The 25,202-nt window shown below is 40.3% G+C and overlaps 1 protein-coding gene across 1 annotated transcript in view; it reads right to left on the reverse strand.

Moving 5' to 3' along the window:
- Positions 1 to 20,590: 20,590 nt before the first annotated feature.
- The window catches only part of NOX3 (NADPH oxidase 3), a 57,348-nt gene continuing 52,736 nt past the window's right edge, over positions 20,591 to 25,202 (reverse strand). Inside the window, exon 13 of the mRNA XM_030809882.1 lies at positions 20,591 to 20,731. Coding sequence (XP_030665742.1) covers positions 20,605 to 20,731 — 127 coding nt within the window. The 3' untranslated portion in view covers positions 20,591 to 20,604. The remainder of the gene's footprint in view (positions 20,732 to 25,202) is intronic.

Consider the following 25,202-nt stretch of genomic DNA (forward strand, 5'->3'; position numbering starts at 1 on the left):
TTATGTTATGTATATTTTACCACAATGTAAAAATAATTGTCTTTAGTTTATTTGGTTCATGTGTAGGTGTTTTCTGCACTCATCAAAATCCAAGGTATTAGTTGATTTGCATTATTAATTTGGTGACATACCCTCATAGGAAATGTATCTGCTGATGGTTGAAATTATTAGGGAAGGAAGAGGTCAAGATGGTTACTGGGAGGGCTTCCATTTCAACTCCAAGATTTACTTTAGCATTTCCCCAAGCCATAGCAAAAATTGATTACTAACTAATTCCACACTTGCAGCACGTAGAGCTTTGTTCTTTTCCTCTTTTTAATTTGAAAAATTAGAATAGCTGGAGAGATGGTGGCAATTTCATACTTCACTCAGCTTCACTCAGAATGTTCAACTTGAACATTTCCTAAATATAAGATGAATATACAACCCATTTGCCCAGTTCTAAGATTTTGATATGTAGATAGCTAGTTTATTGAGCTTTTTAAAAACACAGAGAACAGGCCGGGTGTGGTGGCTCATGCCTATAATCCCAGCACTTTAGGAGGCCAAGGTGAGAGAATTGCTTAAGCCCAGGACTTCAAGACCAAACTGGGCAACACAGTGAGACTCTATGAAAACAACAACAACACATACACAGAACAGAAATCGCAAGTCAACTGTGTTTTTCTAAAATGCAGGCATATTTGGGCATTTCTACAGGACTCACAAAGCAGAATGTGTGTCTATTTATATGAAGGACCTGGAAAAGAATTTATCTCAGTAGAAAAGTTAGAGGCTCACATGTTTGATCCAGGATGTTGGGGTTTGAGAAGGTTGACACATAATAGCCTCTTTCCCTCCTTCTGAATGCTAACCCAAATGATAAGGTGGAATAAAGGAGATAGAGGGAAAAAAATCCAGTTTTATTACAATGCTGGAAAGCATGGCTTAGGAGGGGCAATGGAGGCTTCCATCTTGAATCTCAGAATAGACAACCACACCCCCAATCACAGGCAGTGCCATAGGCTCCCGCTGCAGGGACAGAGTCTGTGCCATTAAGCTTTGGCATGTGGAGAATACACCAGAGCTTGAGTCCTGTATGGGCAGGAGCTGAGTTGCTCATGCCCAGTGTTTGCTTCCAAATTTGTCAGCGAGATAAAGCAACTCTCTTTCTTAGAGAAGAGTGAGGGAGGTGGAGAGTTTCAAAGAGTGTCCTCTCCCTGTTGTTTCTTCGTGTGAGAGAATGAAGCCCGGGCTCTGGAGCCTTCCCGCTTCCAACACTCACCCCACTGCGGCACAGCTTGCTCGTCAATATCTTAGGAGCTGTGTTCCTGAGTGGAGCTCAGTGCTATCATTCTGTTCAGTTTCTGTGGAACAGACTACATTAAGATTGATGAAAAGCTAAAAGGGGAAAAAGAGAAATGCTGGGTTATTGAGAGCACAAGGCCTCACCAGCATTGGCTTTTGCAGCTTAGGCAGGAACTGGAGATGATGCTCCGAATCTACATCTATGCTCTCACCTTTGGGTGGCAGCAGCCTTCATGGTAACGTCAGCAGGCACCAGCAGCAGCACTGACAGCTTGGAAATAACAAAAACAACAATAATGATAAAAGCCAATATTAATAAGCATTTATTGTGTGCCAGGAATTCTGTTAAATAATTCACATGCATTACATCATTCCTTTAAATTTTCTTATTATGAAAATTTACATATTGAAAAGTAAAGTGTCTGAATAAGAATTACCCACGGATTCATCATCCACATCCAATAATTATATATGTTTTGCTGTATTTGAGTAGGTTTTTGGTGGAAGTATTTTAAACTAAGTTACAGATACTATGACAGTTCACTCCTAAATATTTCAATATACACCTCTGAAAAATAAGGACACTTACTACATAATCATACCATCATTATCACCCTTGTCAAAATTAACAGCAGCTCTCCAATATCATCTAATATTCAGCTGTATTCAAATCTCCCCAATTCCCCAGCATGAATGTCTTTTATAGCTCATTGGCTTTAACCAGAATCAAATTAAATGTCGCATTTGATTATGATGTCTCTTAACTATCTTTTAATATAGAAAAGTCATCCTTCCTTTCTTTTTAAAATAGTACAATATATCCTTTTATTTTTCAAAAAAAGAATCATCACATTGGCTTTCGAAGGGACCAGAACTGTTGTCCTTTGTAATGTTCCTCCTTCTGTATTTGTCTCATTGTTTCCTTGTGGTGTCATTTAACCCATTCCTCTATCTCTTGTATTTAAAGGCTCAATTAGATTCAAGTAAAACATTTGAGCAAGAATCCTTCATACGTGTTGCTGTATATGTTAAGTAGCATCACGTTGGGAGGAAGTATCTACTTTCTGGTTGTCTCACTATTCGTGATACTGAAATTGATCATGATCTTAAGGTGGTGACAGCCTGACCTCCCACTGTGGCATTAGGTCATCCAAGCCTCAGTGCTGTGGCTATCATGCACATTTCACTGGGGTTAGAACTGCAGCATCTGACCCCAAATTCTTAGGCGCTTCCTTCTCTTGACCCCTGTTAGCAGTGTCTTTAATCCGTGTCAGAACCATGGCTGATCTTTGATGAGTGATACATTTCACCACTGTGAGCCAGTACAAGAAAAGAGGAGAATGACAGAGAACTGTTCTGGGTATTCTCAGAATCACTAGCTATAAATTTATGAGGACAGAGTCAGATTTTTTTTTTTTTCGGTAAACTGGTATTATAAATAAAAATGTTCTCTGTTTACATTTTCACTCTTAGGCTATTTTGGCCTGCAAAAAAATATGGTTAAACAAAACCAAGTGGGTTAGAAGCCACATTCCTACACTAATGAGGTAGATGTGGGAGTGAGTAGCTGCTGCTGGTGAAAGACTTGGAAAGTGTCAGGTGGGTCAGAAAAAACAGATGTCAACACACCCACTGTGCACATTCTTTTTTCTCTTAATCATATACTGCCTTGGACCATTCATTCTTGGTTTTTTTTTTTTTTTTTTGTATGCCCAATGTTATTTCCCTACACGACTGTAAACCCTCTGAAGGCAGGCTTGGTTTTTGTCTTTTAGAAACAATGTTTATGTGGGAAGATAAATATATACGATTACCCTATTCAAGACTACTTAGGGGAAATTGATTATATTTATCACGTGACCATGAGCCAAGGAGTCAATCTTTGAGCTCTTTCCTCCTCAGTTAGTGTTCAGCACTGGTCTGCACTGTGTGGTGGAAAGTCCGTAACAACTTGACTGACAGCAAAAATGCCTGCAGGCTCATATACATGGGCAATGAGTAGAACACGAAACAAATACTTTTGCTCTGTCTTGGTTCTTGGTTCTTCGAGTAGCTTTGACATGGAGAAAGTCTTAGAAACAAGGAAACAGGAACTTCTTCTTTTTTTGTTTTTGAGATGGAGTCTCGCTCTGTTGCCCAGGCTGGAGTGCAGTGGCGCGATCTCGGCTCACTGCAAGCTCTGCCTCCCGGGTTCACGCCATTCTCCTGCCTCAGCCTCCCGAGTAGCTGGGACTACAGGCACCCACCACCACGCCTGGCTAATTTTTGTATTTTTAGTAGAGACGGGGTTTCACCCTGTTAGCCAGGATGGTCTGGATCTCCTGACCTTGTGATCCTCCCGCCTCAGCCTCCCAAAGTGCTAGGATTACAGGTGTGAGCCACCATGCCCAGCCAGAAACAGAAACTTCTTAATTAAGCATGTTAGAAATGTAAAAACATGTATAAAAATAAAAATGCTTATATCTAAGTGTATGTGTATAGGCTGGGTGCTATGGCTCACGCCTGTAATCCCAGTGCTTTGGGAGGCAGACTCAGGAGGACTGCTTGAGCCCAGGAGTTGGAGGCTGCAGTGGGCTGTGATCCTGCCACTGTACTCCAGCCTGAGTGACAGAGTGAGACTTGTCTCTTAGAAAAAAAAAAATATATATATATATGTATATATATAATGTATTTGTAAACACACAGACACACACATTCTAGAGAGAGTGACTAAATTTTCAGAATATTCTCATTAGAATTTGATTAATTACATCAACTCATTTGAAATTTCCCCTTTATATTTCTAATGATCTCTCTATGTGTATTTGTTTTGTCTGTCCAGTTTGGACTGTAAGCTCCTTGCAGACAGCCCTGTTGTTTTATAAATTTTACTCAACACAATACTGTGGGCATAATTTGTGCTCAAGGAACACTTATGCCAGAATCACAATAAAGGCCCCACATTAACTATTCTGAGGATGCCAGAGTCTGGTCAGCATTTTACTGTTTCAGATGGTATCTGACTTCCACATAAGATTAAGCCTGCACAGTTCTTTTATTACTCTGTATTTTGGTCACCAGTTACTATTCTACACCTCCAAGCATTTTCTGCTAAAGAAGCTGACTGAGCAAACCCATGAAGATATTTTTCATTTCCTTTGATGGAGCATAATGCTTTCGTATATAAACACAATAACACAGTCATTACATATGCACTTACTTTATTGTAGCGGCTGTGTGCTCAGCAACACTCGCAGCCAGGCAGGCAGCCCAATAGTTCTCTTTTCCATTCTGATCTAAATTATGTTCATAATAAAAGAGTTTTCAATCAAGGTAAATACAATTTCGCCCTAGCATAGCAGCTATATTCCTGCTCTCTCTCTCTTTTTTTCAAAAAAATTCTTTCCTTTTATTCTAGGTCACTCACCCTGATACGCATGAGATTGTCCTCTGGTGGGGATAACAGCCTTGCTCCTCAATGAACTATAACAACGGCTGTAAATGCATCTCCTGTAACATACCTCTGTGATTTGCAAAAGTGGGAATAAATCAATGCAGGGAAGGGATGCCACGTTAACCCAGAAGCTAAATGTTACATCATGTAGTGTGAGGCTGGGGAAGAGAGAGCCTGCTTTTTCCTGGCAGCACAATATCTTTGTGCTCGTTGCCTCCGCCACAGCCCCATTAAAACAATCATTCTGAATCTGCGGGAAATTGTCACCTCTTTCTTTCCTGCCATGGCAGCTGGTATTGGAGGCTGCAGACATTGCTCATTCCCTTCAAGGTTCTTAGCACACACGCAAAACAGAAAATGAAGCTTAATTTATTTTAAAAAAAAGAAGTGTCAGCTTACCCTCAGGCTCAGCGCAGGCACCAGGGAAAAAAGAAAAGAAAAATGCCTCTAGGTGAACTGGCACCGACTCTAATTCTCCACTCACTCTGCTGCTCCCCTGTATGTATCGCATTAATCATGCTGGATGGGTAGACGTTTCAAAAACTTAAGCAATTTTAAAACAAAGATGCACCATTTTACAAATACAATAATATAACTTTATTTTGTGATTCTTTCTTTGTACCAGCAGTGAATCTGAAAAATGTGCTGCAGATGTTAGTACAAATAATTAATGCCCGGGTGGGGGACGGGAGGGAGAAGCACGAGGAAACAGACAAGTGTGGGCAGAAGAGGGGCCATGGCTGCCTTCTCCTTTCTCCCCTTGTGATCTTTCCCAGATCCTGGGTCACCTTTGATGACCTGGGTGATGTCCCTGGGTTCCTTCTTCTGAGAACTGAGCCCTGCTTTGGTTCTGACTACCTTGTTGTTCTCCTGTGAGTTTAGGAATCTCTACTCCTGACACCCAGGCCTGTGACTAGCACCCGGCCTCCTGTGTTTCATTTTCCTGATAATGACACTAGCCATCTTCAGTCCAACGTGCTGCCCGCATGGGGTATCCACTATCCTGCGCTTCCCTTTCCTGGGAAGGGCCTAGCTCCTCCAGGAAGTCTTAGTGTCCACTGTAGCCTGGCCCACGACTCTTCCTTGGGCACTGCACTCTCGCTGCATGCCCAGCTGCTTTTGCACCCCAGACTGGGCCTGCCTCCCCGCCCCATTCTGCTGTAGTTTGGGAGGTTTGTGGCAGACTGCTTCTTGTGTTTTCTGACTGTGTTTCTATCATCCTCTGACCTTCACTCTCAAGTTGGAAGGAAATAAATGAGGAGAAGTGGAGTGGAGGTTCCAGGAACTCAAGACGGTGGGGCTGTGGCAAAGACAACTGGCACTCGAAGGACATTTTAGTGGATTGGAGTATCTTGGTGCAAAGTCCTAAAAATCTGAATCCTCAAACGATTGAGACAAGTGTGTGTGTGTGTGCTGTGGGAGAGGCTAAGAGAGCCCAGGTATCTTTCACTACAGGTTTCTGGGAAGTTTCTAGACATCTGTTGTCGAGAGAAAAACCAGGCTTTCCTTGTCACAGATAAAATGATGAATTGGACATGCTCTCCTTGGTTCTTGAAAACCAAATGTCCAAACTTTCACCTTTAATTTGTAGAACAGGAGTACAGAGCCTCGGCAAGGATGAGCTTGGGAAACACCATCTACTAGAGAAAACCCATGTCCCAGTAACTTGGGGAATCATCCCTTGCCTAACACAGCAAAAGTCTGCCAAGAATATTTTAGTTATTATGAGATATATCAGGTGTATACAGAATTACAGCTTATGTAATACAAATTAAAAAAACAATTTGAGAAATAAATATTATTGAGATATTATTGAGACTATTGAAGCCCTCTTTTATTCCATCTGTTCCCATTCTGTCTTCCCTCTCATCAGAAACAGTGCTCTGAATCTGGGGCTTGTAATTTATTTTCTGTACAATTCTTTAAACCTATAATATGCATGTGGTTATATGTGTGTATGTTTGTGTATAAGGAATACTGTTTTGCAGGATTTACAATCTTATTTAGTGGTTCCACTCAACATGTATTCTTCTACAATTTTTTTTTCTCAATATGATCGTAAAGCTTATCCATGTTGTTCTAAATTCTGGGATCAGCAAACTGGCCCTTGGGCCAAATCCAGCTGGTTGTTTGATTTTATACACCCCTCGAGCTAAGAAAATTTTTAAAGAATTAAATGATAAAGAAAATCAAAGAAGTAGACATGACAGAGGCCATATGTGGCCAGAACGACCTAAAATATTTATGATCTGCCCCTTTACGGAAAAAGTTTAATGGCTCCTTTTTGTTAGTTCTGTTGGGTTATTCTTATCTCTTGATTCTTCTATATAAACATTGAAAAAATTAGCCTGTCAAGTTTCATGGAAAGCCTCTTTTTGATTTTGTTGAAATTACTTTGAATTTATAGATCATTTTGAAGAGAACTGACATATATATGGCACTGGACCTTTTGATCTGTATTAGTTATCTGTTGCTGCTATAACAAATTACCAAAAATGTGTCAGCTTGAAACAATACAAATTTATTATCTTATGTCGATTTATTTTAGATCAGTCTCCAACATGAATCTCACTGGACTAAAATAAAAATGTTTGCAGGACCATGGGCCTTTTGGGAGCCTCTAGGGGAGGATGCATTCCCTTGCCCTTCCCAGCTTCTAGGGGCTGCCCATGTTCCTTGGCTTACGGCATCTTTTACCTTCAAAGCCATTGAAACTATTACTCCAACCTTTGCTTCTGACTCTGGTCACATCTCCTCTGACTCTGTTGGACTTTTCTGCCTCTCTCGTTCATTTTTTAAGATCCTTGTGATAACATTGAGCCCAGCCAGATAATCTAGGATAATCTTTCCATCTCAATGCAACCATCTCAAAGCAACCATAATTTCATCTGGAACCCTAATTCTCCTTTGCCGTGTAATCTCACATGTCACAGGTTCTAGGGATTAGGATGTGGGCATTTTGGTCGGAGGAGAGGGATTAGTCTACCTACCAGAAGCCTATCTAGTGAGTTTTTTCTTTCAGTTAGTATATTTTTAAATTTCAAAACTTGCATTTGGTTCTTTTTATATCTTTTATTTCCTTGCTGAGACTATTTTTTCATTTGTTTCACGAGTGATTTTAATTGCCTGTTGGAATGTTTTTATGATAGCTGCTTTAAAATTCTTGTTAGATAATTCCAACATTTGTGTCATCTTGGTGTTGGCATCTGTTGATTTTTCTCATTTGGGTTGAGTTTTCCTAGTTCTTCATATGACAAAAATTTTGGATTGTATCCTGTACATTTTGAGGATAATGTTATGACACTCTGGTTCTTATTTAGATCTTCTATTTTAGTTGGCAGTTAGCAGGTTTAGGTTCAGAAACACACATCCTGGCCCACTTTGGTGGTTTGTGGTTCAAATATCAACTTAGTTTTCAAAGGCGTTGCCATGCTATTTTGGTATGCCCCACTTATGTGTAATCCAGAAGCCAATCTAAAACCTGGGCAGTATTCCTCACCAGGGTTCAATTCTCAACTCACTGGCTGTGTTGATTATGGTTGGTTTCACACACTGGCCTCTTGGGAAACCATCCAAGATTTCATGCACAGATTTAAGAACTCTTTCCTTCAGCTCCCTTCTCTCTGTGATTCCCCCATCCCCAACACACACTCTCTAGCCTCTGCTAGGTACTTAGTGCAGGGCAGGAATGATTGACAGGTCTCCCCCTTACAGTCTCAGGTTGGGGTTGGAGGCAGGGTGTGGGAATTGGGGTGAAGGTGAAGGAGTAACACTTCTGTCATATTTTCATGTTAGCACAGGGCAGATATGGTTGATTAATAGAGTTTCTTTTTTTGGTAAAAGTTTCAAATATTTTGTTAGAATTATTTATTGGCACCTTGTATTATTTGATGCTGTTCTTATACTTCCAAACTTTTTTTTTATTATTATTATACTTTAAGTTTTAGGGTACATGTGCACAATGTGCAGGTTTGTTACATATGTATCCATGTGTCATGTTGGTGTGCTGCACCCATTAACTCGTCATTTAGCATTAGGTATATCTCCTAATGCTGTCCCTACCCCCTTCCCCAACCCCACAACAGTCCCCAGAGTGTGATGTTCCCTTTCCTGTGTCCATGTGTTCTCATTGTTCAATTCCCACCTATGAGAGAGAACATATGGTGTTTGGTTTTTTGCCCTTGCGATACTTTACTGAGAATGATGTTTTCCAGTTTCATCCATGTCCCTACAAAGGACATGAACTCATCATTTTTTATGGCTGCATAGTATTCCATGGTGTATAGGTGCCACATTTTCTTAATCCAGTCTATCGTTGTTGGACATTTGGGTTGGTTCCAACTCTTTGCTATTGTGAATAGTGCCGCAATAAACATACGTGTGCATGTGTCTTTATAGCAGCATGATTTATAATCCTTTGGGTATATACCCAGTAATGGGATGGCTGGGTCAAATGGTATTTCTAGTTCTAGATCCCTGAGGAATCGCCACACCGACTTCCACAATGGTTGAACTAGTTTACAGTCCCACCAACAGTGTAAAAGTGTTCCTATTTCTCCACATCCTCTCCAGCACCTGTTGTTTCCTGACTTTTTAATGATTGCCATTCTAACTGGTGTGAGATGGTATCTCATTGTGGTTTTGATTTGCATTTCTCTGATGGCCAGTGATGATGAGCATTTTTTCATGTGTTTTTTGGCTGCATAAATGTCTTCTTTTGAGAAGTGTCTGTTCATGTCCTTCGCCCACTTTTTGACGGGGTTGTTTGTTTTTTTCTTGTAAATTTGTTTGAGTTCATTGTAGATTCTGGATGTTAGCCCTTTATCAGATGAGTAGGTTGCGAAAATTTTCTCCCATTTCATAGGTTTCCTGTTCACTCTGATGGTAGTTTCTTTTGCTGTGCAGAAGCTCTTTAGTTTAATTAGATCCCATTTGTCAGTTTTGGCTTTTATTGCCATTTCTTTTGATGTTTTAGACATGAAGTCCTTGCCCACGCCTATGTCCTGAATGGTATTGCCTAGGTTTTCTTCTAGGGTTTTTCTGGTTTTAGGTCTAACATGTAAGTCCTTAATCCATCTTGAATTAATTTTTGTATAAGGTGTAAGGAAGGGATCCAGTTTCAGCTTTCTACATATGGCTAGCCAGTTTTCCCAGTACCATTTATTAAACAGGGAATCCTTTCCCCATTTCTTGTTTTTGTCAGGTTTGTCAAAGATCAGATAGTTGTAGATATGTGGCATTATTTCTGAGGGCTCTGTTCTGTTCCATTGATCTACTTCTCTGTTTTGGTACCAATACCATGCTGTTTTGGTTACTGTAGCCTTGTATTATAGTTTGAAGTCATGTAGTGCATGATGCCTAACATTTTTAAAAAGTAAGTTTGACTTTTGAGGTAAGTTGATTGGAGATTTGAAAAGTATGGCACAAGATTATGATATGAATATGTCATGATGATGTTCCTTTCCTTAGGAGATCACTTAATTGAATCACCAAATGGAGATTTGATCATGATTGAGCTGTTGTCTTTAAGACCAATCAGGACTCCCTCCCTCCCTCTCTTCTTTCCTTCCTTCCTTCCTTCCTTCCTTCCTTCCTTCCTTCCTTCCTTCTTTTTTCCTTCCTTCCTTCCTTCCTTCCTTCCTTCCTTCCTTCCTTCCTTCCTTCCTTCTTTCTTTCCTTTCTTTCTTTCTTCCTTTCTTTCTTTGACGCTCTCCCTCTGTTGCCCAGGCTGGAGTGCAGTGGCATGATCTTGACTCACTGCAGCCTCCCTGCCTTGGGCTCCGGTGATTCTCCTGCCTCGGCCTGCCGAATACCTGGGATTGCAGGCGCATACCACCATGCCTGGCTGGTTTTTGTATTTTTGGTGAAGACGGGGTTTCGCCATGTTGGCCAGGCTGGTCTCCAACTCCTGACCTTGAGTGATCTGCCTGCCTCGGCCTCCCGAAGTGCTGGGATTACAGACGGAGTCTTGCTCACTCAATGCTCAATGTTGCCCAGGCTGGAGTGCAGTGGCGTGATCTCAGCTTGCTACAACTTCCACCTCTCAGCCGCCTGCCTTGGCCTCCCAAAGTGCTAAGATTACAGCCTCTGCCCGGCCGCCACCCCGTCTAGGAAGTGAGGAGCGTCTCTGCCTGGCCACCCATCGTCTGGGATGTGAGGAGCGCCTCTGCCCGGCCACCCCGTCTGGGAAGTGAGGAGCGTCTCTGCCTGGCTCCCCATCGTCTGGGATGTGCGGAGCGCCTCTGCCCGGCCGGCCCATCTGGGAAGTGAGGAGCTCCTCTGCCCAGCCGCCCATCGTCTGGGATGTGAGGAGCACCTCTGCCCGGCCACCCCATCTGGGATGCGAGGAGCGCCTCTGCCCGGCCGCCCCGTCTGGGAAGTGAGGAGCGCCTCTGCCTGGCTGCCCCATCTGGGAAGTGAGGAGCGCCTCTGCCCAGCCGCTGCCACATCTGGGAAGTAAGGAGCATCTCTGCCCGGCCACCCCATCTGGGAAGTGAGGAGCGTCTCTGCCCGGCCACCCCGTCTGGGATGTGAGGAGCGCTTCTGCCCGGCCGCCCCATCTGGGAAGTGAGGAGCGCCTCTGCCCGGCCACCCATCGTCTGGGATGTGAGGAGCGCCTCTACCCGGCCGCCCCGTCTAGGAAGTGAGGAGCCTCTCTGCCTGGCCGCCCGTCTGGGAAGTGAGGAGCGCCTCTGCCTGGCCACTCCATCTGGGATGTGAGGAGCGCCTCTGCCTGGCCGTCCTGTCTGGGATGTGAGGAGCGCCTCTGCCCAGCCACCACCCCCTCTAGCAAGTGAGGAGCGCCTCTGCCCGGCCGCCCTGTATGGGAACTGAGGAGCGCCTCTGCCCAGCTGCTGCGTCTGGGAAGTGAGGAGCGTCTCTGCCCGGCCAGCCCATCGTCTGGGAAGTGCGGAGCGCCTCTGCCCGGCCACCCCGTCTGGGAAGTGAGGAGCGCCTCTGCCTCGCCGCCCCGTCTGGGAAGTGAGGAGCGCCTCTGCCCGGCCGCCCCATCTGGGAAGTGAGGAGTGCCTCTGCCTGGCCACCTGTCGTCTGGGATGTGAGGAGCGCCTCTGCCTGGCCGCTGTGCGACCTTCCAAGTGTGAAGTGACAGCCTTCGTTGTAGAATGAATGAAGACACTGGCACTGATTATATAACACCTTGGCAGCTATCTGAAGTCGTTGATGGTGGAGGTATTGGAATTATAGAAGAAAGCAAACACACAAATTTGACTAAAGGCGATTTTGTGACTTCTTTCTATTGGCCCTGGCAAACCAAGGTTATTCTGGATGGAAATAGCCTTGAAAAGGTGTTATATATATGAACGTGTCTGATTTTTTTCCCCGTATAATTCTTACTTTGTGCATTTGATATTCAGTTGTGTTTGTAATCACGGAAAAGTAAAAGCATATATTTTCTTTTTTAAAAAAAAGAAAGAAAGAAAAAAGACCAATCAGGAATTTTTATTTTTAATTACTTATTTATTTATATTTTTAAGGAATTTTTATAATAATTTGAAGGTGTTTGAAATTGTTAAAGGATTCTTAAAACAGTTTTTCTTCTGTTCAGCTTCTGAGAAGAGCCTGGGAGAAAGTAACTTAGAGGGCTGCAGATATTCTTATAAAAATAATAGGAAAAACAATTTAAACATTGAAGAAAAAAAGAGAAAAAAATCCCAACATGACAATAGCTAGTAGATGTATAAGAAGACACTTTAAATCATTTGGTAGTGAGGTCACCTATGTTGATAGAAACATGTTCCACTTCATTTACCAACCAGGGAATGACTGGTTAATGAAGCATGGTGAGCAGGGCTTTATTCTTGACAGCAGCATGCAGGAACTTTGCCTGTAAGTTTGTATAGCTTGCCTAAAGTGGGATTAGGCTTAAGCAATAGTATTAACTTGGAAATTTGCATTGTACATATTGGAGGCCACGAAAGTACAATTTATACTTTTCTGAAAGGTTTATAGGAAAAGATGAAACAAGTAAGATTATAAAACTGTGGTTTGGGATAGGGTTTGGAATGAGTGATGAAGGAAAGAGGAACCAAAGATGACTCAGAGGTTTTTAGTGATTTTAGCTTAGGCATTTTGGTAGATGATGGTGCCATTCACTAAAATAAGAAAAGCTGGAGGAAGAACGGCATTATGAAGAGAAAAAATAAAAAATTTGGCATTGGATATGTTACATTTGAGATGCTTATTATACTTCCAATGATGGAGTAAGCAGTTGGATATATCAGACTGGAATCCAGGGGAGAAGTCTACACTAGAGTTTAAATTTTGGGCCTCATCAGCAAACAGATGGTGTTTGAAGCCACAGGATCGTATAATATTAGTCAAGGGAGGAGAATAGACAGAAAAAGAGAAGAGAGACTATGACCAATTCAAAGACATGCCAACATTGTGAAATTGGATAGAGGAGTCTGAGACAAAAGCAAAGAGATTGTTTTGACAGAAGTCAAAAGAAGGAAGTGTTTCAAGACGGAAGAATTGGTCATCCATTTCAGTTGCTGCTAAAAATAAAATGAAGTTGAATTTCACACCACGGAGGTTATGGTGAGCCTTGAAAATAGTTATAATTGTAGAGATAATCCAGTTGAGTGTAGTAAGAGAGAATGTTGTGGACATTCTAGACACAGCAATAACTCTGGACAGTTATTGCTCTACACACGTGCACACACACACACACACACATCCACCAATAGACAAGATAAAGGAAAAATGTAATCTAATACATTCAAAAACTTGTGCGCAAGAGAAGGAACAGAGGATTCTGGAAGAAAATGGAGAGCAGCTACATGGTTTGGCTTCTACCTTATTTACTCCTCTGAAGCCCCACTGGTGGTTAAAAAGTCCCAAGAAATTTCATTGAAACTCTTGCTTGTGGAATGTAAAGAGAATATATGATGTTGGGAAAGTATGAATTAAATGGATCAATAAAGAAAAAAATCAAGAGAGCCAACTTTCTCTGTTGAAAGAGAAGAATCCAAAATTCACACTCAGTTGGGGGAAAGGGTTTAAAGCCTGGGAATACCTCATTGTGGAAATACATTATATGCTCTCTCCTGTACTCCATTTGTTGGAATGAACTCAGATACAGGACAGTCCATGTCATCTCAGAAGATAGAAAGGAACCGAAAAATCAAACGTAGTCTCCACACCACTCAGGCTGAGCTTCTGTGCTCTTCTGCACAACACTCCATGCCAGCTGCTGTTCTCTCAGACTACAAAAAAGTGGATTAAAACCGAAATTCCTGGCTTTAGAAGAGAAAACATGGTTCACAAAAACCTGTACATGAGTGTTTATAAAAGCATTATTCATAATGGTCCCAAAGTGGAAAGAACTTAATGTTCATCAATTGATGAATGGATTAATACAGTACGGCATAACCATACAATGAAATATATTAGTTTGGGAAAAATAATGAAGTACTAATACTTGCTACAACATGGATGATTATTGAAAACATTATGCTAGGTGAAAGAAGCCAAACACAAAAGACCACTTATTGTATGTTTTCATTTACATAAAATGTCCAGAATAGTTAAATCCATAGAGACAGAAAGAAGGTTAGTGGTTGCCTAGGGCAGGCAGCAGTTGAGGAGAAATGGAGACTGACCGCTAATGGATATGGGCTTTCTTTTTGGAATGATAAAAATGTTCTTCACGGCTCATGTCTGTAATCCCACACTTTGGAAGGCTGAGGCAGGCGGATTGCCTGAGCTCAGGAGTTTGAGACCAGCTTGGGCAACACGGGGAAACCCCGTCTCCACTAAAATACAAAAAATTAGCCAGGCGTGGTGGCGTTTGCCTATAGTCCCAGCTACTCGGGTGGCTGAGGCAGGAGAATCGCTTGAATCTGGGAGGCAGAGGTTGCAGTGAGCTGAGATCGCACCACTGCAATTCAGCCTGGGCAACAGAGCAACAGAGTGAGACTCCATCTCAAAAAAAAAAAATGTTCTTCACAACAGTGAAAATATGAAATCAACCCAAGTGTTCATCAACACTTGGATAAAGAAAATGTGGTACATATACACAATGGAATCTTACTCACCATAAAAATGAATGAAATCCTGTCATTTGCAGCAGCATCAATGGAACTGGAGGTCATTATGGTAAGTGAAATAAGCCACATGTTCTCACTCATATGGGGGAGGTAAAAAAAGTGGGTCTAATGAAAGTAGAGAGTAGATTGGTGGCTGCCAGAGGCTGGGGAAGGGTAGTGGGGAGGGGGAATGAAGAGAAGTTGATTAATGGGTACAAATATATGGTTTGATAGACTAAACAAGACCTAATGTTAGACAGATCAGTAGGGTAACTATAGTTTACAATAATGTATTGTACACTTTGAAATAGAGGAGAAGAATTCTAATGGTTCTATCAAAAGGAATAGACAAGTATTTAAGATGATGGATATCCCGAACACACTTATTTGATCTTTGCGAATTATATGTATGTATTAAATTACCACATGTACCCTGGAACTATGTACATCTATTATGCATAAATAAAAATGTTCTAAAATTTACTGTGGGAATGGTTACACAACTCTATAAAATATACTAAAAATGATGAAATGATGCATTTAAAGTGGGTTAATTTATGGTATGTGTATTATATCTCAATAAAGCTATGGGGGAGGGGAGAAACATGGTCTTGGAGATGTGGGGTGGAGGGAAACAACCAAAAATTTATCACAATATAGAAGAACCAATAACATATCTAGGCAGGGTCAACTAACATGAGAAGGTGAAAAAAAATACATCACGTATATAGCAAGTGTGGAGGCAAAAAGGGAAAATACCATGTAGTAGAAGAAAAAACAACTCAGTCTGGTAGAAATCATAACTCAGGTAATTCTTCACTATTTGTTTATGTATGGAGAACTTAATGAGAATATTAGTTTAATAAGAGAGATAAAAGACAAAATTATAAAAAAGAATGAGAGCACAAGGGGTATTGCAGGTCTAAGGTAACAAATCAAGGCTCAAAGCAACACCTTTATGGAACAAATTAAGTATTTTTTTAAACAGGAACAGAATAAATGTCACTGAAAGCTGGTTTCAAGACTATAATCTCTCCCTAATCTGAAATTCAAAAAAATATAAAAAATTATGAAAAGTGAGAGTATTTTTTTTTGTAACCCCACTTGGCAGCATAATGTCATACTGTGTCCTGAACAGATGTGAGGCTATTTATAATCTTTCTTATGCAAGTTGATTATCTATATTTATAGTTCTATTTGAAAAAATAAAACATTAATGCTTTTGAATACTGGGTGCTTCCCAGACTCTACTGAGAGCATCATACAATATATGGGATATACATTTGTTATTTTCTAAAATATGAAATCATTTCGAATTCCAAAACATATCTGGCTTCAAAGGTTTCAGAAAGAGATGGTAGGCCAGTAATAAAATAGGGGAAATTATATGTAAATAAAAGAAATAAAGAGATTAAATTAATTAGAAACACTAAAAGAATGGAAAATAGAAAAAAAAGATCCAGTATAAGGATAATTGATGCTTTTGAAATGAGGCAAACAAAAGCAATAGAAGTATATTTAAAGACCTAATAAAAAAAAATTTCTGAAGTGAAGAAAAAAGTGTTCAAAAAAACACACCAGGCTGGGTGCGTAATCCCAGCATTTTGTGAGGCCGAGGTGGGTGGATCACGAGGTCAGGAGATTGAGAACATCCTGGCTAACATGGTGAAACCCCGTCTCTACTAAAAATACAAAAAATTAGCCAGACGTGGTGGCGTGTACCTGTAGTCCCAGCTACTCGGGAGGCTGAGGCAGGAGAATTGCTTGAACCCGGGAGGTGGAGGTTGCAGTGAGCCAAGATCACGCCACTGCACCCCAGCCTGGGTGACAGAGCATCTCAAAAAAAAAAAAAAACCAAAACAAAAACAAAAACAAAAAAACCACTGCAGTACAGGAAAAATTCATGTGAAATATCAATATCAAATTGTTACGACGTTCAAAGATAAAATTATTTAGGCATCCAGCAAAAAAAGTAACTTACTTACAAAGGGGAGAGGATGAATTTGGCCTCTTACTTCACCACAGCAATATTAAATGACAGAAAATTCTAGAGTCCTATCTTCAAACTTCTAAAGGGAAGAAAATATGGTCTAAGAACACAAAATTCAGCCAAATATCAGTATGAATTAAATCAGGAAATATAACAGTTGTTAGCCCTTCTTAAAACATATTGCTTGACAGTCAAACAAACTAGTAGCTTAGGCTCAATACAAACTGAAGAATAGAGAAGTTATGTTAAAAGGAATAGTGGTGGGCATTGAATCCATGTGAGGTTACCCCTCCTAGTTTACTTATAAAGCTTAACAAAGGCTACATTTAATCAACATTGCTTTCACCCTCCTGAACAATCCATGGATCTTGGAATGACTTAATTCCGGTGTCATCTCCCCATCTTTCATATTGTTGTTGTCCATATCCTTAATTTTGTTTTTATTTTTATTTTTATTTTTTGTTTTTATTTATTTATTTATTTTATTTTTATTATACTTTTAAGTTTTAGCATACATGTGCACAACGTGCAGGTTTGGTACATCTGTATACATGTGCCATATTGGTGTGCTGCACCCATTAACTCATCATTTACATTAGGCATATCTCCTAATGCTATCCCTCTCCCTTCCCCCCACCCCACAACAGGCCCCGGTGTGTGATGTTCCCCTTCCTGTGTCCAAGTGTTCTCATTGTTCAGTTCCCACCTATGAGTGAGAACATGCGGTGTTTGGCTTTTTATCCTTGCGATAGTTTGCTGAGATTGATGGTTTCCAGCTTCGTCCATGTCCCTACAAAGTAGTTTTGTTTTTAAAAGAACATTCCCTCTGAAATACTCATTAATTTTCTTTTACAGTCAGTGCTTAGAGATTTTGCCAAAATGTTTTTCAATTTCTTTGCTCATCATTGCATATTGCATTCCACTAATTGTCTTTCCTCCTTCCTTAAATATATCCTTCAGTAGTTATTTTGGTGAGGTAGTTACATTTCAGTTTTCTTTTGTTTGGTGATATCTGTATTTTGCCTTCACCTTTGAATAATAATTTCACTACGGACAAAATTCTCAATGGATAGTTATGGTCCCCCAGCACTTTGAAGATATTATTTCAGTATCATCTGGTTTCTGTGGATACTTTTGAGAAGGCAGCTGCCAGATGTACTTCTGTTTATTTGCAGGTATTTGATCTTTTCCTCTCTGGTTGCTTTAAGGTCTTTTATTTAACAATGATGCTTCCAGATTTGAAATTTTCCTTCCTCCCCCTTCCCATCCCCCACCCGCCTTGCTTCCTCTCTTTTCCTTTCTGTTCTTTTTGTTTTCTCTTCTTTCTCTCCTCTCTTCTCTTCTTCTTTTCTTTTCCACATTTTTTTTTTTTGGCATCTCTCTTTCTCAGATATTCTTCTAGATAAGCTTTAGGATATTTATTCTCCCAAAAAATCTAAAGAGAATTTAAAATTTGACTGGAATTTCACTTGACTATAATTAATTTGGGACAAATTTGTAACTTTAGTATGTTTAATATTCCTATTTAGAAACGTGCTATTTCTATCCATTTAAAAATGTCTGCCTATGAATTGCATGTTTATTTATCAAATCGTTTTGTATAATTCTTGTTAAATGAACTTACAGGTTTGCCGGATTTTTGTTTCTGTTTTGAAGGACTATTTCATTTTTTAAATTCCACATTTTCTATTTGGTCATTGCTGCATTAAAGAAACCTATTGACTTCTGCATTTTTTGTGTCTAGATAGGTTTGATTCTACATAGTATGCAGGGAAGTAGCATAAAGATCAAAACACAAAAGGGGGTGCAAACAGCATTCCCGGAGCTTAAAAAAAGTGGCAAAATCTGTATTTAAGGGCAAGTGTATTCTAATTTACTAGACAAAATTAGATGATCAAAAAGTACTTTTATTTTCAAGTAGACAGAGAAAGAAAAGTAATAATTAAACATGACCAAGAGAAAAAATTTTAATATATTTAATATCCTGATAAAGTAAAGATTAGATTTGACTATAGAAATTTCTGGTTGCAAAGGCTGAATTAAACTTAAATGGGGAAATGATTACACAGAAAGACTGGTTCTATTCAAATTAGTAGAGTTTGAATTACATGCATCAAGCAATACCTCAAGTTACTGAGAAATTCCAATGCAGAGACAGTAGAAATAATTTTTTTAGACATGAATGGAATATTCCTAACTTATAAAATCAATATTATCATAGAAATCATCAGGTCAACATAAAAATCTGAGGATAAAGAAAAAGAAGTGATAATTTATAATTTAGAAATACTTAGAAGAGCTTAAGAGGCTGCCTTTGTCAAAACACATCATGTCAGATCAATTTAATTCTCTTTTATGGCAGAATGACAGTCCACAAAGATAAGAAGCCTTTGAGAAACATAATATATTTTAATTTCAGTAAATATTTTTGTTCTGTTGTATATGACATGTTATTTATAAGCTAAGGAAGTATGGTATGGTGTACTGTTTGCAATAGTTAATTATTATTCACCAGTTCCCAACTGGGAGCTCATATCAACAGGCCGTCACAGGAATTCCTGGTGGAGTTCTTTGGAATCAAAACCTAAACAAAAGATTTGAGATATTATCAATGAAATATGTAGATATTACAAGCTACATACCAGTAGTAGTGTCTGGGGCTAAACTTCAAAACAATCTTGAAATATTAGAAAAATTCTAAAAAATTAATCAATATTAGTAGCAAGAATTATAAGATGTGAGGAATACTTTGCAAACATCTTGGGAGTAAAATAGCTGCATAGTATAGAAAGACTGGTGCAATGGGAATTAAAAAAAAATCTCAGTTATTTTGTAGGGCAGAAGTTGAGTAGGAGTATAAGTGTTAAGAAGACCACAGACCAAAATGTGGTAGAATAACAAGTATTGTTAAAAGAGATTGAGAAAGAAATATGAAAGGAAGATGGAAAGGAAGGAAGGCAGAAAGAAGGAAGAAAAGAAAACACAGAATTTATTTGTAAATATATCGCATATAAGCTCTAAGAAAGTCTCTCTTCTGCTCAATACTAGTCACGCTTCTCAATGCATTTTAAAAGGATGTGAAGAAATGGAAGTGAATTTGAAAAAGAGCAACAAGATGATGGAAGGGCTTGAATATATATCCTAGGCCAAAAGGTTACGAATTTAGTATTGTTTGGACCAGAAAAGGGATCGGAAAGGGATGATTTGATTATCATTTTCAAGTATCTAAAGGATTTTCGTGAAAGATAACCTCCATTGGTGATTTCTCCGGTCTACAGAGGATGAACAAAAGCACAAAAGGACCTTAAGTTTAAAGCAGAAAAGATCAGGTTTGGATATAAGGCGGGTGTCTCTGCCATCAGGGAAATGAAAATTTGAAATGATTTCTAAAGGAGACTTCAGGCCAAGCAGCAGCATGAGTCTCCATGTTGGATGTAACGTTGGGCATGGAAACAAGTTTGGGAAAGACAGCCTATGCCAGGGGTCAGCAAGCTCCGGCCCACAGGCCAAATCCAGCCCGCCCCCTGAGTGTGTGGATGGTCGATGTGCGAAAAGTGACTTTTACAATTTTAAAAAATTTTGTGATATAAGAAAATTATATGAAATGTGACTTCAGTGTCTATCAGTAAAATATTATTGGAACACAACTATGCCCATTCATTGACGTTATTGTTTGTGGCAATTTTGGCACTTTGCAATGGCACAGTTCGGTAGTTGAGAGTGGGACCATACGGTGCATAGAGCCTAAAATGATTACTATTTGACCCCTTATGGGAAGAGTTTCCCAATCCCTGACTTATATGATTGCAGCCACTTACACAATGCCTGGACTTGACCTCCAAAGTCTAGAAGCTCTCCTTGTTGTAATAGAAATGAACACCCCTGGGGTCAGCTGATGAATACAAGTGGCACATCTTTTGAAGTGTCCTCGAGAGAGCTTTAGGTCCACAGAAGAACACACCAATGCTGCTGCTGCAGTAAGGGTAAGAAAAGGAAAGAAAATGTCACCAGGAGGCAAGGCCAGCCAGAAGCCAAGACAATGATAAGATTAGTGATAAGCCAAGACAATGATAAGATTAGTGGTTGTGGCTGTGAGGTTACTTATTTATTTTTCTCCCTCTGTGTCCTTTTTTCTTAGATTCTTTTTTTCTACCTACTTTCAGCACCGTGCTCTCTCCCAGGTTCCCAGCATCCTCCCCTGAATTAATCAGGGGGTGGAGCCAAGAAGACTCAGGCAGGAAAGGGGCCATGAGATTGTTGAGGGGTTTTGATACAACACCTGGAAATGCTGGCACTTTACAATGGCAGAGTTCAGTAGTTGAGAGTGGGACCATACAATCCATACAGCCTAAAATGATTACTATTTGGCCCCTTACGGGAAGAGTTTCCTAATCCCTGACCTACATGATTGCAGCTACTTACACAATGCCTGGACTTGGCCTCCTTTTTGGCCAAGTGACCTTGATTCATGTCTTCTTGGATACGCGACCAGATGTAAACTTCCTGAGAACATAAACCCGGTCTGTTTTATTCCAGCACCTGCAACAGTGCCCGACATGCAGTGGACAATCAGCACACATTTGCTGAATGAATGACTAAATGGCTTTGCTGAGTATTATCTGTGTGGTCTTGGGCAAGTCACTAGACCTCAGTTTCTGCATGTATAAAAGATGATAAGGACTAAGTTGTATGTTTTATCAAAAGCAAGATGAGATAATACATTCAAAAGGGTTTTAAAAAGGTTAGTTATTACTAATATCCTGTTCAGCCCTGCCTTTTTATAGATAATAAAATTTATGCTAAAGTAATAGCAATTTAATTAATTTCTCCTGTTGGAATTACTTTAATTTTCGAAGAAGGCCAGAAGGGAGAGCTGTAAAAGAAAAAGATATTGCTGAAAATATAGTCACCCAAACGTTGTCATCTCTAATCTTGACATTTCAGAAAACTATGCCAGAGAGATACTTTTTGCATATAGTGACTATCCCAGAGCTGCTAAAATGCCTTGTGACTTAGCTTATGTATAAATACCACATCTGCACAGGGTTTCAAAGTTGTTTCTGGAAGTTGGGGTGTATCAGTCTCTACAGAGATTTTTAGAGACCGTGTCTTTTTTCTCTTGTCTTGAATATTACTATTCTTTGTAGCATTTTTTCCAATCTCTAGTATAAGCTGAATTAGTTACTCTAGTGTGGATCAAAAGTTCTCAAGCTTTACTGTGCATAAAATCATCTAGGCAGATTGTTAAAATGTAGATTCCTAGGCTGGAATCCAAGGAATGCAAGTTTAGTAAGGATCTCGGGTGGTGTTGAGGCAGATCGCCCTGTGAGCCACACTTTGAGCAACACTGTCATCAAGACATTCTTTGGGCTTCAGGACCAGCTCACTATACCATCTCTGTTTCTTCAGACATGGATCTTGCTAGGAAGTGCCTATATAGCCTAGCTCTTCTTAGCTCATATGTTAACATGGTTCTCTGCCATGTATCATAGCCACATTTTAATTGTGTGTTTCAGGACCATCACATCCACAGTAGAAACTGATAGTTCCACTGCATTTCAAACTACAGCTTCAAAGGAATTTATCAATGGCTTAATTTACAAATGACAATATGTTTGAAATATAGCAGTATTACTTTCAAATAAATCATTCCCATGGCTAAATTTGAGAAAGTAATTTTTCAGAAAATATTTCCCATGGAAAAGTATGAGTTTATGGCTTAATGAAGAGATTTTGAGGTGTTTATGGAAATAAAAGGCAATGGTTAAGAGTGCTCTTGGCTCCACCACTTCGTTGCTGGGTAACTTTGGGCATGTTAATTACCTTCACAAAGCCCCCAGTTTCTCATCTATAAAATGGGGAGAATTATAGAATCTAGCTCCTAGGATCTCTGTGAGGATTAAGCAAGACATTGCAGGTCTGGCCGTTAGTCCTGTGCTTGGCACGTGGTGCGCTCTCAGGAACGGCTAGCTTCCTGATGTTATTTTCCCACGCAATGGCTATTGGTGTCTGCCTGCTCCGTGAAGCTGAACAGAAGATGTGGTGCAGGGTGTTAACACAGAGGTGATTATGTAGACTTACTGAGATCAGCACTAGATTTCTGAGCTCTAGACTGAAACATTTTGAATGGTAGATGGGTCAGGTGAGACCCTTCCCAGTGAGGAGTCACAGCTTTGCTTTGTGTCTGATGCCCAGAGGTGTCCTTGCATCTATTTTCAAAGATGCTGTTATGGGTGGTGATATTTTTCCATTAGTGTAGATGTCACCAAAGAGATTGCCCACTGGCCCACTCCAACAGGCTAAGACTGCCCTTTCGTTTGCAGCGACAGTAACTGCAGACCTGATGGTGCCCTTTGATGCTCTGCCTTTAAGACTCCATTTCAAAGGATTCTGATTGCTGCTGCCTGGTGTTCTACTGGTGTCCCCAGCAGTTCACAGCTCCCCTGCCTCTTTTGAAGTTGTGGCTATTACACTGCACAGCTAAGTCCACATTTTACTCAGGGGCCATAACCGCCATGGTGATGCAATCACCAAAAAGTCTCACAAAGGCCATTTATTATCTACCTTCTGCTAAGGTGGAAAGGTCAGCCCTTCACTGGCTCTCTGTGCATCACTGTCCCCACATACAGCATTCTTCTGCTTGCCTGGCTTACTCTTCTCGGCATTTGTGACTCCAAGTATGGAGAATTTCTTGTCACAAATGCATACTGTGAATCACAGGGCAGAGAATCCACGCAAAGTGGTTAAGGGACAGATGTGGCAGCTTCCCTTTTTTTTTCTTTTATGAGGCAACGGACAAGTGCAACAGAACCCTAATGGGGTTGGTAAAGAAAAAATTCTCCTATAAAATTTAATTACCCACAATCGCTTGGAATTAAATAGAGATTCTCTGCAAAAGAAGTATAAAAACGCAAGGTGCTATTCTTCAGTTTACAGCCTGCAAGCCGCAGAGCTTGCACACGCATGGGGGAGCTGGATCGGGGACAACGTTAACGGCATTGATCAGTGTGGGCTGCTGACTTTGATGAGAAAAGGACAAATTTTACACAAGCTGCAAAGATGGCTAACATTCACAGCATTATTTTTAGCTCTGATAATAAAGAAAATTCTCCTTTCCCTCTCTATGTCTGCTAAATAACTATTGTGCTCTTCTCTGTGGGGTTGGTGCATTTTTCAAAAACAGTTCAGCGATGCCATGCATGAAAGGCATCCAAAATATCACCCACCAGGAGATTTCAGCCCAGCAGATATATGCGCATGTGGGTGCGCCCGGGAGTAATCCCACCACCTCGCTGAATTCCCAGGTTCTGCTGCTGTGAGCCCTTCTCTCCTTACATTGTATGTTTGTTTTTATGTGTTGGCTTTTATGCTTGTAAGTTATAACCCTGTAGGGGCAGACCCTAAACCCCATTTTAAAAAAATCAAATTACTTTATACCCTGAGTGCATTCTGCAAATAAAATCGATAAACAGAAGGGTCCCGTGGATTTATGGAGCTTAGAAAGAAGATGAGAGCTACAAACTCTGTATCAGACAATGGGCACAACTTCTGGTTAATCCTTTCTAGTGAGTGTTTTTTATTAGATATGCCTCCAAATGATTCATCACATAATTATATTTTGTACAACACCTTCTTTTTTCAGAACCACAGATGATAATTGTGCTGGCCAGCTTTTTTTTTTTTTAACCTATCTCCCAGTTAATTTGTAGCAGCCTACGACATTACTTTTCTCTGTGTCCTAATTACTCACTTGCTCATGAGTTGCTGCAGATGTCCCTAACCAAGCTCACTGTTGTGATTCTGCTCCTGCCCACGCTCCACAGGCTCTGTTTTCTTTGGCAGCCAGAACTGTGCCTTTTGGACTCTTGTCCCCGCTCCCTCATTGGTCTCATGGTGCTGCCACTTGCACATACTGGCCATTTTGCTAGGCTCTGAGGTGCATAGATAAAGTTGCTTATAGCTATAAGCCCTTGAGAAGCTCATGGTCAAATGGGGAAGAAAAATGAAAGCAGCTGACTTGTAGCAGCAGATCCCAGGGAATGGTAGAGCCATTTTTGCCAACCCTCCCCCACCCCAATAAAATGGTAACATATATATGCCTTCATGCATAAGTAACCAAATATTTTGCCAAACTAATAATTTGATAGATAGGTAATGCCATTGAAGAAACTTTGCAGCATAATGATAAATCCACCCTGTATTCACCCATCTCTCCAATCCCCGCTATCACAAATGGAGCAATTTCAGCAATTTTCATCGAATCTTTACTTGGGTCTAACCAGAGAGATTGATGCCTTCTCGTGGGAAGGAACTATGGGAATATGCTGACAATTTCCTCATCATAAGTTTATGGTATCTTTATTTTTCCCATGAAGCTGTAATTTATCATGTGTTGTATTTCCCTATAAGTCTATTTCTTTGAGTATTCTGAACATTTGAGTCA

The sequence above is a fragment of the Nomascus leucogenys genome, chromosome 3 (assembly GCF_006542625.1).
Source record: "Nomascus leucogenys isolate Asia chromosome 3, Asia_NLE_v1, whole genome shotgun sequence".
In the NCBI taxonomy this organism is placed as follows: Eukaryota; Metazoa; Chordata; class Mammalia; order Primates; family Hylobatidae; genus Nomascus; species Nomascus leucogenys.